Below are 18,010 nucleotides of genomic sequence, written 5' to 3' on the forward strand. Positions count from 1 at the left end.
GGCAAATGAAAGACTATAATGAGCAACACATCCCCCTGTTAATTAAGTACATTTTGTAATAGGCAATCTGAAGGACAGAACCCCCCCTTCATTACTGGATGGTAGCTGGTCTATGTAATCTGTGCACTTGATTCATGATTATTCAGAACCTAGGACAATTGTGAATTATCTTACTTTGTTTTATCCTTTTTGCATCACTGTGTTAAAAGGATAGACCTCAACAAAGCCATCAACTCATAGAGTCTCGTAGAGCTACTGTATGTGTTAACTTACTCATACAATTAAAGTGGTGCTAGTAAAAAAAACATTAATTAAATGAATATAGGTAAATTTAATGTAGTGTTGGTGAAAGAAATCAATGTCTAATTTAGCAGAAACAAAGTCTGCAGGTGCACAGGTTGTCCCTCTATTATATCTATTTCACTCAAGAACAAAGACTGGGAAGCAACAAGTGGATTCATGACCTCTGAATGATTTATTCAATATGATTCAATATTAATTCAATAGATTCAATTAGGCTTTCTTGGTTATAGCTATGGTAATCACACTGTCTGGCATTTGCTAATGAAAATAAATGTATGCAAGAGTACAAAGGGAGACCAAGAGGAGGGAGCTGAATGCATCAATTATACATGATGCTCTCAATGTGAGATGAACCCTTTTTAGATTGAACTGCAAATCGGTTTAATAGTTCATTTTGTTTTTTTACTCCATATGTTTATTTTATCCACTCAAAATAAGCACAGGTATTCTAGGAGGAAAAGAAGTACACTTAATGTATACAACAAAATAAATCTTTACATTTCTGTGCATAGTAACCTCTTAAGCAAGACAACAGGAAATTACATCTGGAGACACAAATCCTGGCACAGGATTTAGATTATTTACTTGCATCGCCCCACCCTCTCTTTTTCTATAGGTCAAAACAAACAAAGACAAGATGGAAAGGGGAAGGAGAAGAAATCAACCTGAAAATAAATTCTCAAGCTACCTCCTGCTATGACTGCCCCCACAGGTCTGGAGAAAGGACATACTACAATCAGTCCAGCATCATTCTCACTCTATTGAAGGAGTCAGTCAGACCACATGTGATTTTTGCCTCTAGGACTTATGTAATTTTGGTAGTACATCAGAAGTAGACATTTTGGTTCCAATAATATACATTTAATTTAACAATTGTTTAATCATGGAGTGCTATTGAGACTGGAGTCCATGTTTTTTAATAAAATTAAATGTATGTCTTTACATAAAGTTAGGAAAATGTGAACGCCTATAGTAATTGTATCAACTTCAGCAACTATTATTTAATTTATGACCCTCAGTGGAAAGTTGGGGTATTGCACTTATTGATAGACACTGATATTTCCTACCACCAGATGGTGACATTTCATTACCTGTCAGTCCTGCATCTTTTTAAATACTTGAAGGAAGGTGTGCATATCTTTGGTAATTTAACTCTTTAGATACCATATGTACACGTGCAGTACTCTTATACATTATAATATTTCCGCATTTTTTTCCACACACTGGAAAAATTAGAGCTTCTTTGTTCTGGGCTCGTTTTAGTTACTTTCTATACAGTTTATAGTGTACTGTTAATACAAAAAGAATTACCTCACAGTGCCATTATGAATAATGAAGATTACTGAAATAATCACAGTGCAGTACATTTTCATCTGAAGACAGGCCAACAACAACAACAACAACAACAAAAAACATTCTCTCTTCTTATAATGGAAAGTATTGGTTTCATACTGGAGGAGTTCATTGTAGTGTAAAGTGTCATTTTTTTATCAGTATATAACACACAGAAAGGATTGTAAAAGCCAGATGTTGCTTTATTGTAAGGCTAATCATTGTTTTCCCACTTCAAACATATATTTCAGTAGCAGTTTCACTTGGCAACATGTGTGCCTCAGATAACTTTCTATTTTTAAAACAAAAGGAAGGAAAGTGAACACTGCAGTGTTGCCTGGACTGCCTAGTAATAGAGATGGCTGTTTTTCCTATTAAAACTGATATTTAGGGACAGCTCTTTGGCACCCATTATTCCCTAAAGTTTAAAGAAGCAGCCAAATGTCCACTATGGCATGAACAGTGATCTGTGTGCTTTTCCTAATAATTAGACCAAATACACACTCAGTTAAACAGAAGGATTAGATCAAATACACACTCACAGATGTTGCCTTTTTTTTTGGAAAGCTCAAAGTTAGGGCAATTACTTAACTGGGTTAGGTATGAGGCAGTGTTTGGAGGACACAATCACTGCTCTTCTGGTCCTGATAACATGTCAGTGTTCAGGGTGTAGGGGTATTTGTTTTAGGGGCTGACTCACCACAGCCTTCATTATGATGGGAAATCAATGGGAGGACATACCTGTCTAAGAAGAACAAAACCCCTGTGTTAAAAGTGGCAGATGGCAAGATGCAGTGAAAGGTCACCCAGGCACCATTTAAGGGGTTCAAATATATGAAACTATGGTGAGTGGTTTTAAAATACAAGAAGAAACAAGTTCACATGCACAACACCAGGTTTCCTTTTGTGTCAGTTCAGTTCATGTGGATGCAAGCAGGCTCTGGGGTGATTCCAGTTAAGTGATGTTTCATCTGTGTCAGTATCGTTTTCTGGGCTTCAAGTATGCAAAATCCCTGACCGTTAGCTTCTTTAACGTTACAGCTAATCAAATTGCCCTTGCCAAATGGATCTTTGTTTTTAGTCATTATGATTGGTGCCTTTGCTTTATAAGACTTTTATTTGACTTTGGTCGATTTGACTATTCACAAATAGTAAGCCGGAGTAACCTTGAGTGATGTAGTCAGCATGAGAGCTAAAGGTTTCAGGTATCCCATGATTATCTCAGCTTGTGGACTTCCTAATACCCCATTGTACTGGTTCTAATTTTGCATCATTTCTTTGAGTTGTTGCCCTTTAGGATTATTACACACATCACATAAACCTGATGCTTGTGTTTTCTCCATTCTTGAATAGAGTGGAAGCAAATGAGTTATTTCTACCACCCCACCCCCACCGTTCATTGCCAGTCATTAAGACTTTTCTCTTACAGCAGCTCACCACAGCTCTCAGGAAACACGGAGAGGGATGGAGTCATATGTATTACATAATCTCTCAGGTATGTGCAAACACTCTCAATAACTGGATTTGATTAAAGGGTGCATAAGTACACTAACTATTACCATAAACTGAAAGCCAAAGGGCCTATTACTCATTAAATACATGTTTGAACTTGAAATGTGGCCAAAAGTGAATTCAGATCTGTATTTTTAAACTATTAATCCCAGAGTTAGAAAGGATGTGTATAGATGCACAGCTCTAGGGATGCCTAGGCTGCCGGTTGACCACTTTGGTCTAAATAATTATTTGATAGGGCAGGAAAAACATTTAACATTAATCTCAAAGCATAGTAAGATTTTTAAAGGCATAAAACAACGAGTTCAAATATGAACAGAGACAGTTGCTGGTCTTCATCAGTGAAATGAGTTCACTTTTGTGTATTAAACTGGGGAGACTGTTTGAGAAAACCCTTTAGACAAGACTGGAAGCATTTTCCAAAGATGAAACCTAAGCTGAGAGTCTATGCCCTATTAACATGTTTTGAAATTTAATAAAAACACATATAGACAAGAGCATGTAAGAATGTTTATTGTTTAAGTCTTATAATCAGCAGTGCGTTTTACCAGTCGTGGGGTTTTATAATAAAACATATTCCTTTAGTTGACTCCATACCTGGGATTTAAGATACAAAATTCAGCAGTGAGTTGTATAGTTTTTTGTTGTGTACACACAAATGTGTGGCATTTAACAATTACTATCCTGTACATACAGTCTTATGAATCATTGAATATTATTAAGCCCAAGAAGCAGTTTCTACTTTAGCTGACTGTTTACATGTAAAGCAATTCAGAAGCACTCACAGATAAGATCATGGAGCACAGATATAAAAGTGAAAGTAATGAAGCCATAAAACTCATCCTGGGAATGTGAGACTGTTAGGAGGCTGTTAAGAGACATTTTTGGTCAATAGAAACAAGATGTTGACAAGTGAGGACTTCATGCCAGCACTGTTCCCATTACACATTAACAGTATATACAAGTTTCCAGTAACTGTTGAATTAGTTCTGTTATTTCCATCTCAAGCAGGTAGTAAGTGTACCTAAGGAAGTTTATCTGGAGGCACACAAACGTCCTATATGTACAGTAATGAATGATATGCTACTGCAAAGATGCTGCTGTGATGCAAGCGAAAGGTGTTTGGGTGAGGGATTAGCAAAAGTAAAATTTAAGATCCGTAGATAATTGGCTGAGATGTAGCCCACAGAAATGTTTCACAAGTAGTTTCAACCTGACAAGTTTCACACAGACTACCTGCCAACTCTTCCTCACATCTCTCTGAAGTACTTGCTGAATATGTTGGTATAAATGGCCCAAACAAAACAAAAACATGCAGGGCGGGGTTAGGATGTAAAACTGTCTGGATCACTATTGTAATCTACAGACTTCTTTCCCACATCTGTATTGTTAGAAAACAAGTGTAGATGGCAAAGCCAAATCCTGAACCAATAAACATCATGAATATTGTTGCTTTAAGCAGGGCATGTGTTAGTCTTTGGCATGGTTAAGCATTGGAGGAACCCAGCATGTTGAAGAGAAATGTACATTACTTTTAAGAGCAAGTCAAGGTCTCTTATGTCTAGAGTGGAGTTAATATAGTTTTTCTTGTACAGCACAATCCTTCTTTTACTTGTTCCAATATATCACAAAGTTTTCAAATTTATGTTAAGACAAAAGTGATCAGAATAACCAACATTAGATGTTGAACCATATCAAAACAATAGTTTTAGTCAGAAATTAAACAGTAAAGCAATATAAACCACCATGCACTGAAACTTACAGTATTTACTTCATATAAAGGGGGTGAACCAGCAGTTTGGGCATATGTTTAGCAGATCTCAAGTCAAACTTTTTTTTTAGGCTGACTACAGTATAAGACCAGCACTTAAGTAACTTCTTGCAAACACTTACTGTTACATAGACAGGACAGTTACACAGGCTTTGATTTGCTCAGTGACATGACAACCAAGAATAAATACTACACTGTACTGCTGATTAACACATAGTAAGCTGTACAGTTCTACATGTTTTGCAAGGTAGAAGCCATGGCTAAGCTATGACCATTCTGTAATAAAGTCAGTTCTTATACAGCAGTCTGACTTTGCATCACATCACTTTCAAAGTTCAAAGTGTCGATTTCAAGGTTAATCCCATTGCCCTGATGCCCTGAAGTCTGCTGGTTCAATGCAGGTATTCCACTGAAAGCATAAGCTTCAAAAGCAAACATGATGCCATAGTAGAGGATACAGAGTTTTGTCAAACTTATTGGAAACTGTTAGTTCTGCTTCTGTTACTAGGTAATGTTCATGTATATTTCACAGGATTATAACATAGTATAAAAGGAGAAAACACAAGTAAAAACTCTGAACAGATCATTCAAATGCTCAAAAAGTAAGCAGCTAGAATGAAATGACAAAAACTAATCAGCTTTACACCTTCAATAACAACATAATAAACAAAAGTATGAACATGTATATTGGAGAGGGCAATTCCAGTTATTTCCCTTCTTCTCAGATGTATGTTCTGGTTGAACATGCCTTGCCCCACATTTTGGCACAAGACTAAATTTTCCACACAATGAGATGAGAGCAGGGTATTGGCTGAAATTATTCCAAGTGGTGAGATGAAACAACAGGATTGGTTCGGAGACATGTTGGGCTCCGTCCCTACAGGTCCCCTTCCACTCGCCTCCTTCGCACTAGAGAGCAAAAGCAGTGAGACAGAGCCAAAAGCTTTAATTTCTCTCAAAATCAACTGATTGACAGACTGAATAACATATCAACAACTACGGAAATGCTACACAAACTCCAATCTACACAGGCAGGTTAGTTTCTGATGAAAACATTAAGTGAGTCATCATGAGTTATGTGGTCGAGGTTTACACATATTTCAACAGAGTGTATCAGCATGTACCGAAAACGAGAAGTGAAATGTCATCACTTTCAAAGCTATAAGATCACACCGTGTCAAACTTCATATAGTTAATGCAGTGAATGCCCCATACAAAAAGGTGGAATAAATCCATGTTATCATTGATGCAGTGACACACTTGGAGCCACACCCATGCATCAGACCTGTGCTACTGGAGCTCTGACAGCAGCAGGAACTACAAGAGAGCAGAGGTCATCACTGTGGACTGAAGTCCCATGAAAAAAAACAAACAGAGAGCTGACATGTTTCTACTGAGTATGTCAATATGTCAACTTCTCATGTTACACTCTCCAAAATACCAGGTAGAAGGTAATGTGATGAGCAACAACTCATCCAGTTTTTCCAATTTTAACGCAAATCTCAAATTCTTGTGTGTCATACCCAGGTCGTTGTTCTTAGTGATGGCTGCAGCTGCTCTGGAGCGAGGTCCTTGCTGGGCGAAGTGGTAGCCAAACTTCACTATGCTGGTGTTTTCTTCCAACATTTTTGCTATTTCCATCTCTACAGTAGTACCCAGCTGCTGCCTCTAAAATACAAAGATATGAAGAGGTCAAGATATGTGTATCAGAGTTGGACAATAACCAATAAGACTTGGGGACTATAAGCGTTTGTTTTAATTTTTTTCCACCACTGGTAAATTATTTGGTGTTGGTTGGCCTTTTCTTCAACTGCATGCATCATAACAAGCATTTTCTACTACTTTAGGCTGCGTAAAAACACTTGGTCCCTGTTAACTCCTAGAGTGCAATGTATATGTAATCTTTCATTTTGTGGAAATGTTTAAAATTTGTATAAACTATGAAGATCAGTGTGCACTAGTGTATATATGTGTGTCACAAAGCATCTGGTACCTGGTTGTCTATCTTGATCTCGGTCAGTGTGTCATTGTCTTGCAATGCATCAACCAAAGCCTGCACCCCTGCCCCTGTGATAAAGTTGGACTCCAAGTTCAAACTTTGCAATGTCTTGTTAACTCGCAGCATCTCACTGAATGTCTGGGAGAAGAAAGAGGAAATAAAATAAAGATATAAATATGAAGTCAGGTGTCAGTGAAGTCATTTGAAGCCCACATGCCACTCCATCTCACCACAGCTATTGGGTCATTACTACGTGTTGCTGCCAAGCTGAATTTCTTTACGTGTGTGTTCTTTTCCATGGCTTTGGCAAAGTCCTTTAGTGTGGGAATTGGAATGTTCTGAAAAAAAAAACAACAACAACAACACACCGTCATGGGTCTAGGAGCCAAACAAGCATGAACACAGTCCAAAAGATTGTGTTTCTATGTACCTTAATGTTGTTGAGATTGACCTCTGTTAGGGAGGGGTCATTGTTTTTTATCCTCTGCAGAGTTTCTTCTACATTAGTGGGATTTGGGGGCTCGTCAAATACTGGGTTCATCTTCTCTCCTTTGATTACATCTAGTAGACAGACAGACACACACACACACACACACACACACCTCAAGATCCTCAAGAGGGTCAAGAGGGTTTGAATTAACTGAGATAAAATGTGTAACTGTACTTACTGTTGTAACCCTCTTTTGTTCCAGTCCCATCATATGTCTGACTACTGGTGACCAGGGTGTGAACACCCAGGATTGCTGCAAGAAAAGCAAACCATAAGACTAAGTGGCTGTGTGTGTACATGTTTTCTTTATTGGATTCAAAAATGCACCAGTAAGTGAATAAAGGAAAACCAAATCTAAAAGGTCACCACAGACAAGTTATTTTGCTCAGTGGTCCCTTTTATCTCACCATCAACAAATGCAGTTAAGAACTGAGCCGTGGAAAAGAAAGTCAGAGTGAAAGAAGCTTGTGTTACTGTCCCAGCAGAGATTCTGAGCTCAGGCAGGCACTATGTGTAAAGTTTCCTTTTCTGAAAACCCTTTTCCATGATTTAAGATTGATTCATTCTTACCTGCTAGATCACACAGTTCTGTATCTGTAGCGCTGGACAAGGCTTCCTCCAATTCTGGATCGAGGGTTGTGACTTCCTCCTGGCGTGCCTCTATTGGTTTCTGCTTAGGAATAAATATTTTACCTATAGAGAAAAAAAGGGAAGATCTGTGATAAAAAGGAAGAGAATTCATGAAAATTCCTAAAGCAAATCTCCTAATTTGAGTTGGGAAGCGCTACAAGGAAATTCACACAGCTAAAGTAACTGTGTAATTAATATCCATACATGGCTTTAGAATTAACTGTGGCTTGAATTTTCAATCAGTACGTATTTTACTTTGGTCATTGACGTCTTTGGTTCTGGAGCTGTAATAAGATGTAAAATCGTTATTTCTAGTTTGTGTTTGTTAGCTTGTTCAAATAAATCCACTAAATTCTTCAAACTTTCAGGGACGCTGCCCAGACCAAGTTGTATAAAGTTAGTTTTACACTGACATTTACACTTTTTGTTTCTTTTAATAGTAAAAACCTTTTAAACTTGATTTAATGTTGCAATAACACTTTTAATCATGCTAATGTTTCTGACAATAAACAGAAATGTGGTGTTTCTTGGTAATTTACACAACATTCCCCAATTGTCAGTGGTCTAGACTGAATTAGTTTAATGGTGCCAGGACTGTCTAATAACTATGGTATTGCCATGGTAACCTATCTGAGTTAAGAAACTGAAAGAGCGAAGGAAGTTATGGAACAATGACTTGAGCCTAACAATCAATTCAGCACTGGACTGAGGGGCCATCCTGCAAGTTCCATTCACTGCTTCTCTATACGCCTGTGTCCCCAATAACGGGCCCTGTCTTAGTCCTTTCTTGTAGTCGGTCAACCCAGTCAAATTGCTCAAACTGGTTCCCAGTGAAACATTGGTCACTTCATGAAATTCTTGAAAAGTTAATACAGCCAGCATCTTGTGCAAGTGCCTCTGGAGCAACATTAGGCTCTCAAAAAAACTGGCAGCCCCAAAATCATTTATAGGTTTGGCATCATGTTTGTGATCCCAGTTAAAGTACAGAACAGTATGGAGTTTAGTTGCCCAGTAGGGAAGTCTTAATCAAGTTTTGGCCGTCATCCAAATTCAAGTCATTTGATGATTGCAAGTGTTTTCGGATAAACAATGGTCAGTGCCGCCTAAAACTGAGAAGTTGCTCCCTGAATTCTCTGTGCACTGTTTCAACATTTTACATTAGATAGCAGATTGTTTAGTGTCCGAGGTTCATTAAATCTGTGAATTTAATCAACTTCAATGTCTTAAAAAAAAAAAAAAAAAAAAAAAATCAAACATAAAAAAAAGGCTTACACAAACTAATTTTCATTTGTGTTGCAGGATATGTCAACTACAGGTTGTCATAAAGGAGAGCAGCACCGCAAAACCAACAAGTTCAGGGGGATAAAACAAGGTGGAGCAAATTGAAGAAAAGATTGGATCATGATCCTCTGTGTTATTGTTCCATTAACACAAACCTAAACCTGTTGAGGCCTGAGAGGACAGTGCAAACATCAGACAAGTCAAGAAACATGCAAAACCTGACTGTAAACAAGCAGTTAAGCCAGGTATCAAAATGACACAATAAACTCTCATTGCCGAAGAAAGCAGCTTATATACAACTACAGCAAGTAAGATCTGTAGGTTGTATTAGCACATTGGTCTGCAAACTGGGATGGACGTTAAAATAAAATATTGGTTTTTGCTGAGTTAGTCTGGCAAAGTCCTGGATTTGTGCTTCACATTACCAGAACACAAGAGTAGCGTATTACAAATGGAGCAAATTAAATATGACATATTAAAGTAATCTAGTTTCTTTATTAGACTACATTAATAAATTTTTTATTTTAGTTAGTTCCTGTTGTACATAACTACTTAACGGCAAATGCAGTGTGAAAGCAATTCATTGGAAAATTGACAGAGCTGTGTGTTTGTGAGTTATGTTTTCACAAACATTTAGTGAAATGACCACACCCTCCACCATAGCCTAAACAACCATAAGCTTTATCAGTCTTCACTGAATGCATGCCCTGAATGCTCCAATTAGCAGACCAAGCAATTTTTCATTGCTCCAGTACATGATGACTAAGTAAACTGTCAAAAGATGGAAACTGTAAAAGATGGATTGCATTTGAAAAAAAAGGAAGCACTGACTTAACACAATAACAATTAAATAGCTAAAATGCTGCAGTGGTTGCAATGACATTTACGCAGGCTCTTCTCTTAAATTCTGTATGAAACACACACACACACACTATTTATTAACAGGGGGTGAGTATAAGAAGAGGAAGAAAATCAGCTACATTCCCCAGAACCACCACAGTGATTTGTGTTTTCCATGCTTTAATCTCATGGGGGGGGAACAGAGACAGAGAGAGAGAGAGAGAGAGAGAGAGAGAGAGAGAGAGAGAGAGAGAGAGAGAGAGAGAGAGAGAGAGAGAGAGAGACAAGAGACAAAGAGAGAGAAAGAGAGAGACAGAGAGAGAGAGAGAGAGAGAGAGAGAGAGAGAGAGAGAGAGAGAGAGAGAGAGAGAGAGAGAGAGAGAGAAAATCAGGCCAGGGGTGGGTCAGGGGGAAGAGATGAGTTCCATATTTCCTCTATAAGTAAGCTGTGTCTCTGGAGATCCCAGCAAAAGAAATCCCTTGGGCCAGTAATTTTAACCCAGTATTGTTTCTTTTTAAATCACTTTCAGTTGTTGTCCAGTTGTTATGTGTCATGCTGTCACATAAATTTAAAAAAACAGCTTTCTCCCTTTTTAAATGAAAAAATAAGCAGAAATGTCTTAAAACTTGATTGAATAACTAATTTCTTTGAAGTATGTCAGATCATGTCAGTGTTTAAAGTAACAGTATTCCCAAATGGAGGGAACAGTGGGTGGCTATTTTATCTTGAAACATCCTGCCATAAACAGCTGTTGTGTTTTGACAATATTAAATAATCCTCCAACCATTATATTCCCTGCTGGGCAGACAACTCACAGATATGACAACCTGCTGTAATGATGATGCTTTACACATTTTTTACTCCTTCAATGCGGATACTACAGTCACATTTGTCAGCTCAAATCTGATTATTTACCTTTGTAAGTAAAATAATCAATTGCATTTTAAATGGCCATTACGTTTTAAGATTATTTTTATAGCATTAGTCCTTTATTGTTTAGTTAAATAGCTAGAGAGGAGCTAAGGCTAGATTCAAAGAATGTGTCTTCCAGCGAGCCACTACAACATTTATTTATTGACATTTTACTTAATGAACAAACCCCAACAAAATAGTCTACCTTGAGAAATCAAACTCAAATAAGACTTTGCATTGTATTGCTGTTTTGGGGAAAAAAACCTGAAGCATATCAGCATAAGCATATCATAGTTTACTAATCTATAAAACCTGAGCCAACAAAAAAAATAAATAAATCTACTACACCCAAATCCAATAGAAATTCCTAACTTGTCCTCTTGACACTCCCTAGCCTGTATCTCCTGGTACAAACACACCTCCCCCACATGGTTGTATGTTGCATAAGAGCACAGATGCGTTAATAATACCTGCATTGCCAGCAGAGCAGTGATTACTGCTGATACAGAAACCTCTGCCCCAATAGAAACCATACTAAATGTGATAGTCCCACACTACAGATGTCATTAATGAGAGCTGGTCAGTACACACCAAGTATATAAATCATTACAGAAATACACTACAGAAATGTGTTGAGTATGTTTGGATATATTTTGATAAATGTACTTAGATTTATGTTTATTTTTAAATGTTGTAAACCCATGTGTAGCATATATGAATCTGTACTGTGACTAGACTGAGATTCAAGTTAATAAGTTCCCAAGTGAGGAAAAGAAAAACAAGCAAAAAAAAATTACCCACTCAAAACATTGTAACTGCAAAAGTGTATCTACCCAAGGACTAAGATTAACTACTATTTTATAGTTTCTTCTGTCTAATATTTAGTAGAGGACTGTTTTGTGAAATTGTAAATATTAACGGTACTCTGTCGTGGCAAACACAAACCTTTTTTCTCCCCAGTGTAAGGCACTACGTCCTCTTTGTCCTTGTGCTCCATGGCTTGCTTCTCCAGGTATTTGAGGAGCCGCTCTCTATCAAATGGTCCTGTATCTTCCTTAGATGTCTGGTCTTTCTGACGTAAACCGGCTGGGAGAAGAGCATTCTGAGGAGAAGAGTTTAACATACTCAGTATTCTAATAAGTTGTGTTTCTAAGCTGTAAATACATCTGTGTGACATCTGATAAAAACATGCATATACATGAACATTTCCTATAACGGGATCGCGCATTAAAAATACAAAAAGTAATTTGCTGTACTCCCACAATGCTGTCGAGTGAAAGAAATACTTGGATGTCCCAGCCTGGCCAACGCAGGTACATTACTGTAACATGGCCTCCAGTTAAGCAGGTTCTCATAAAAGCAAGTTTTACAATTATGTATTAGGTTGAAAAACATGCTGAAAAAAAATCATATTTGACATCTTCATTTGAACATCTCATCGGTGCTGCAGGGTGCCAGTATATTAAGTGCATTTTCAACATGTTTAGCTACTTTGGTGCTGACTGTGGGAGTTTGACAGTCAAATAGAAAACGGAAAACTTCCCAAACCAGGAAGTAAACATACTGTGAACTTGTTCGACTTGTGCATGCATGTCAACGCCATAGCTTTAAAGAGTGACACAGAACGCAGTCAATCAGGGACCATTATTAATAGTCAAGTGAAAACCTGGGGAAGATAAACGAGGACAGGTGAAATTTTAGAAAAGTCTGTCTAATCAGTCCCCGGGCAGACAACCATATAGACAGGGGACTTGGTTTTGACTATGTGGTTTACAAAGTCAAAATTCACCTTTAGATCCTTTAGATTTTAAACCTTTCGACTGTGTGGCAATATATTTCCGTTTCGTATTCTCAACCATGTTTCGATTATTTACTAGATTTACTAAATCCACGAGACAAGGCGAAAACTTGTTGAGACAATTTAAAAAACTAGGTGAAATTTGGGGAAAACTGGAAAATGTCGTGTTGTAGCCATATCCCTTGCTTAAAAAAGTTATGACAGTAGAAAAAAAATTAGGTAGTTTATTAATTAATTTTTTTTTCTTTCTAAAACTGTCTACAATTCCATTTACCACAGGCCCACTAAAGAGCCTCGTCTAATCCTCACCGACCTCAGGGTCCATCTCCTCGAGGGCCGACTCTAGCTGTTTAAGCTCCTCCACCGACAGTTTGCTGAGGATTTCATCTTCGTCAAGATCTTTGTATTTGTCCAGGTCCTTCTTGTATGACAACGCCATGGTGCCACTAAGCTTGCTGAGCAATACTGTACAGCAGACCACAGTCTCACTGCTCCCCGTCAGGCACACTTCTCCAATTCAGTTAAAGGCTACCTGAAGGAAGACACACACAAATTAACAATAGGGCAGCTACATTCAATTTAATTTAGCAAACTAAAACCCATCTACTATAATTATATCTTCAAAAGAGAGATAAACTAGTTCATCTCATCCCTGTGAAACAATAGTTTATCCCAGCTGGCCTGGATAATGACGTCTTGCAGTGAAGCAACACGCACAGCTGGAACAAAGGAAGAACTTTCTCAGGCTCAGTTAAATCATCTGACCACTCCCATTACTAACAGCTCTTTGTAAAAGCCACCTTTGTGCAAGCTTAGAAAACACAACTAGCTTAAAAAAAAAATAAAAATATTCATATCCTGATGAATATGAAAAGGCATGTATATATTTTTCTTCTACTTGCCTTTAAAAAAGCAAATGGTAACAGTGGAAGGAAGCACTGGAGTAAACTCTAAGTAGATGCATAAGAGAATAAACACCACAGTTAAGATTAAATAAAGCTCAGATAAGTGAGGGAGTGAGTGTGTATTCTGTCAAACAAATTGAAGACTTCAGCCTCTAGTTCCCTCTCCCACACTACAATCCAAACGCAAAATGACCTCATCATTTCCAGATTCCCCACGACTCCACAGATGGTTTTAATGGTCCTAATCACACATAATTAACAGAACACACAGGTGGTTCGTGTTATAATCAAAAAACCTCTTTGCAAGGGGATAAACTGTATATGTTTGTATATGTAAAGAATAGGTATAAGTACCTAATTGCACTAGTAGTTTACCAGTAAGTGACCTCAGCTGCAGTTGCTACCTGTAAATGGCCTAGACTACAAAAGAATATTCTATCAACTTAAGACATTCTTGTCAAATGTGAAACACAGCGTCTTCTTTAAATTCTGTGACAGTGGGGAAAAACAATCCTTTGTTTCTTCCCTTCTGTGATTTAACCACAGATTCTTTAAACATTAAGTGCCATTTCCCTGGAGCTGTCTTAGTGAGTTCTCCAGTTCAGAAGAATTTCCTAAAGAGTCTGATACTGAACGTCTCTACAAACCAGGCTCTTATCAGGGCAAATTGTTTTCCTTGTCTCACCCATTAGAGCTCCACAGCTATCCATAGCCACTCGGAAATAATTTGGATAGTTAGAGCAGTGGCACTCAAAGCCTAAGTGCTAGCAGTTGAAGTCAGGCTAAAATGTCAGCAGTGATGACCTTAATCAAAGCATATGAATATAATGACTAACAATAACAATCTCACTCTAATGTTTTCTGCACAGTAGTTTATTCAGGACCTGGAAAGCAGAGTCTGTACAGTAGTATAGCAGCAGAGATTTCCAGGGACAATAAAAACATATGAATAGACTAGTGTAACTATGGGTACTATATTTTTGCCTTATAGCTTGCCAGATCTTTGAAATTTGGAAACGTGTTTGATGGATTCACCCAAAAAGCCTAATGTCCAAAACTAAATGATGTTAAATCTTTGCTGGCTTACATAAGCATATAGAAAGATTGGTCTTGCAGCAATAGCTTTATTACCAAATTATCCTAATTTTGTTTACATTACCCAGATCAACCAAAGTCTTGTATCTTATGTGACAAATTCTAAGATGTGCAGAAGGCAAAGATGTGATAGCACTGCTGGCCAGGACAATTCACACACACGATTGCTCAAAATGTCACTACTTACCAATAACACTGTACTTTCTCAAAAGACACTTTCCACTTTAGTGACATGTGATTAAACACATTAAAAGCAGCCACCACAGTTTACAGAGGTGCAGTACTTTTGACTGTCCAGACAGAGGAGTAATGAAGCATGCAGACAGGGTTAGTGATGGCAACGGGTGGGCTAAGGCCATAGAGACTGACAAGAGTTTTGTTTGTTAATTTCTTTCTACTTGTCCACTCTACTAATATTTCAAAACACCAACAGATGGCTCATACCCAATACTACAGCTAACCTGCCTGAACTCTACGGTCACATCAAGATTACTTCAGTACCTGTACACTCAGGTTACTGTTGTCCTTATAAACATATGAGGACTGCACAAAAACAAACATAATATAACTACTATGGTTCAACTGACAGACTTAATGCTTTCCTCAGACCAACCAATAACCCAATAATATGCAAAATAAAGCCTAAGCAATAGATATGGTTACATTTACAAATTTATACTCAACCCTACTAGGAGCAAACCTGTCTAATTTATGTGTGCATAAAAGATGTTTTTGAGACTGTTCGTAATCTCAAAAAGTACTTTAGATGATTACTATACTTGAAACAGTGGAAAAATACTGAGATAATTAGTGGATCAAAAATTAGTGGATCAAAAAAGAAGTTACATAAATCTAAATGAAGTTTGAAATAATGTTAATGCAGCACAATGGTTTATCGTGTTTCAATTAAATGGTTTCTGTCTTTATCATAAAATTTTGAAAAACTATTTGGACCATTAAGTAAGCATTATGATAACAGATTCCATTTCAGATATCTTGCATTCATATTATATCTTAACAGATGAAAAAACATATTTAATTTTGCTATCAATATCTATACTGCCTGTACTACTTTAGATCTCAGAGCCAGAATCTAGATGAATAATAATTTGCAACTTAGATGAATAGGAAACACTGGCTGCTTATTACATTATTATAGAACACCACCACAACAGCACACAGAAAGACTATAGTTAGAATACCCCAGCTCTGTAGCCCATGGGACAAGAATTTGCACTTCCTCCTCCCACCTACTATTCAATTTTTTTCTACTCTCCTGCCTCAATAAAAGGTCTGATCATGCTATCAAAATATATAAAGATATACAAATATAACCGCATTAGAAGATCTGTGTCATGAGAATAAAACATGGTTGTATTGTGGCTGCAAACTGAACTGAAGAAATAGTTCAGTTGTTTAAAAGAAAACGATTACTTATGTCAAACTCTCATACTGTTATAGCAGTAGTCAGACAGGAAGTGGGGTGTCTCTCGCATGCATATGATTTGTATGCTCCCTAGTTCTAGTCGGACACTCCAGACACACACTCCACTGTTATGTAATAAAAACATTTTTCAAGGAGAATCTCAACTGCCAACGTATAAATAATACAGGTTGAAGAAATGCTGCCACTTTAATGTCTTTGTAAAATAAAATACTGATAACCATAATTCACTACTGTGACTCTATTACACCAGGGGTGAAAATGGACTCTGACAGCAGGTTTTACCTCACCACTGAAAAGTATGCAGAGTAAACAAATCCTTTGAGAAGCAGGTTTATCTGCAATGCTACAATGCATAAAGTGGCACCATAGCCAGTATGATTAAAAAGTTATGTCAGCAGTCACTATGACATTCCACTAGGTAACAACACATAGTTCACAGCTTTAGTAAGGCCACCTGCTTTTATACTTGAAGGGAAAACCACACACCCTAAGTAGATGGCTTCCTCAAGACTTGGACCACACCCTTCATTCACCATTGAGCCCTTCTGGTCAAACAACCATTGTGAACACAGCGACACAGGTACACTAACCCCGTACCTACCTAACAAGTAGCACTGCTGCAAATGGAGAGCCTTTCCATTACCCTAGTGCGAGTCATCCCACCATGACCATGTCCCGAAATATAGTGAAACTCGTCTCCTAGTCAAATACACTGATACGGAGGATACTGATTCTAGGGCCATGGAAATGCATAGGGGAAGGGATGGGCAGCTAGGATCATGTTAGTCATATACTGTACTTAAAGTGTGCACCGCCCATACAGATAGCAAATACCTGAATCACAAGCGAACACTTACTGTCATCCAATGAAATATTGAGTATGTCTTCTAGTCATATATGCCTAATATAAGATAAGTGACTTGATACATGACTGTAGTGTTCCGATTTCAATACTTATTTATTAGCTATAACGTTAAAGATAGCGGGCTACGGGACAGCGTTGGCTAACCCGTTACAGTCATGTTTATGACTAGTTGACGATATCGCGCTGTCATAAAAGATGATTGAGATTATCATCGAGTATCAAAAGGCATGAAACGCCAACTAACACGTTAGGTAAATAGCTAGGTAAAGCCGGACCAGCAAGTTTACACTTTGGCAACTTAGCTACGTTTGAAGGATGCAGTAGCTAGACCACGAAAAGCAGCCCAATGAGATGTAACAGTTGGCTAACAGCTAACACGCTAGCCCGTACAGTTCGCTTAAGTTGCTAACCGTTTAGCTTAACCAGCCAGTAACACAACACATATGAAATTGAGTGTATCATCAAAATAGTAGGACTACTACTGTTACTGAATTAACATACTACTTCCAAACAACCGAGATTTATTTTTCATTACCTGAAGCTGATAGGACTCAAATAAGAGATCAAAGATAATAGTAATTTCTCCTCTGAACACGATGTCTTAACTCTCCAATTTCTCACTCAGCCCAAGGGCGGTAACACAGGAAGAGAGCAGCAGAGCAAGCGCTGAATGACGTCTGAATGGACCAATAGACAGAGTTTTGCGAAATATGAACCAATGGCGTTAATAAGCCCGCCCTGTTATCTGTAAGACATGCCAATAAAATAAAACCAAATCAAATAAATACAACAAAATAAATCTGTAGACGAATTTTATATTTGGGGTAAT

General features: G+C 37.7%; 1 protein-coding gene across 2 annotated transcripts; it reads right to left on the reverse strand.

The window, feature by feature from the left end:
• Positions 1 to 3,644: 3,644 nt before the first annotated feature.
• tmod2 (tropomodulin 2) lies at positions 3,645 to 17,844 on the reverse strand. Of its 2 annotated transcripts, none has more exons than XM_067495956.1 (10): positions 17,717 to 17,844; positions 13,183 to 13,401; positions 12,017 to 12,173; positions 7,978 to 8,100; positions 7,586 to 7,660; positions 7,348 to 7,478; positions 7,148 to 7,255; positions 6,912 to 7,055; positions 6,442 to 6,586; positions 3,645 to 5,827 (listed from the first exon to the last, which is right to left on the reverse strand). In XM_067495956.1, the coding sequence occupies exons 2-10, from the start codon at positions 13,306 to 13,308 to the stop codon at positions 5,796 to 5,798; spliced, it is 1,041 nt and encodes a 346-aa protein (XP_067352057.1). In that variant the 5' UTR covers positions 13,309 to 13,401; positions 17,717 to 17,844; the 3' UTR covers positions 3,645 to 5,795. The 2 variants fall into 2 exon arrangements, with proteins under 2 accessions (XP_067352057.1, XP_067352058.1); XM_067495957.1 differs by having other exon boundaries at positions 13,183 to 13,397; positions 17,717 to 17,822.
• Positions 17,845 to 18,010: the final 166 nt, after the last annotated feature.

The sequence above is a fragment of the Channa argus genome, chromosome 2 (assembly GCF_033026475.1).
Source record: "Channa argus isolate prfri chromosome 2, Channa argus male v1.0, whole genome shotgun sequence".
NCBI lineage: Eukaryota > Metazoa > Chordata > Actinopteri > Anabantiformes > Channidae > Channa > Channa argus.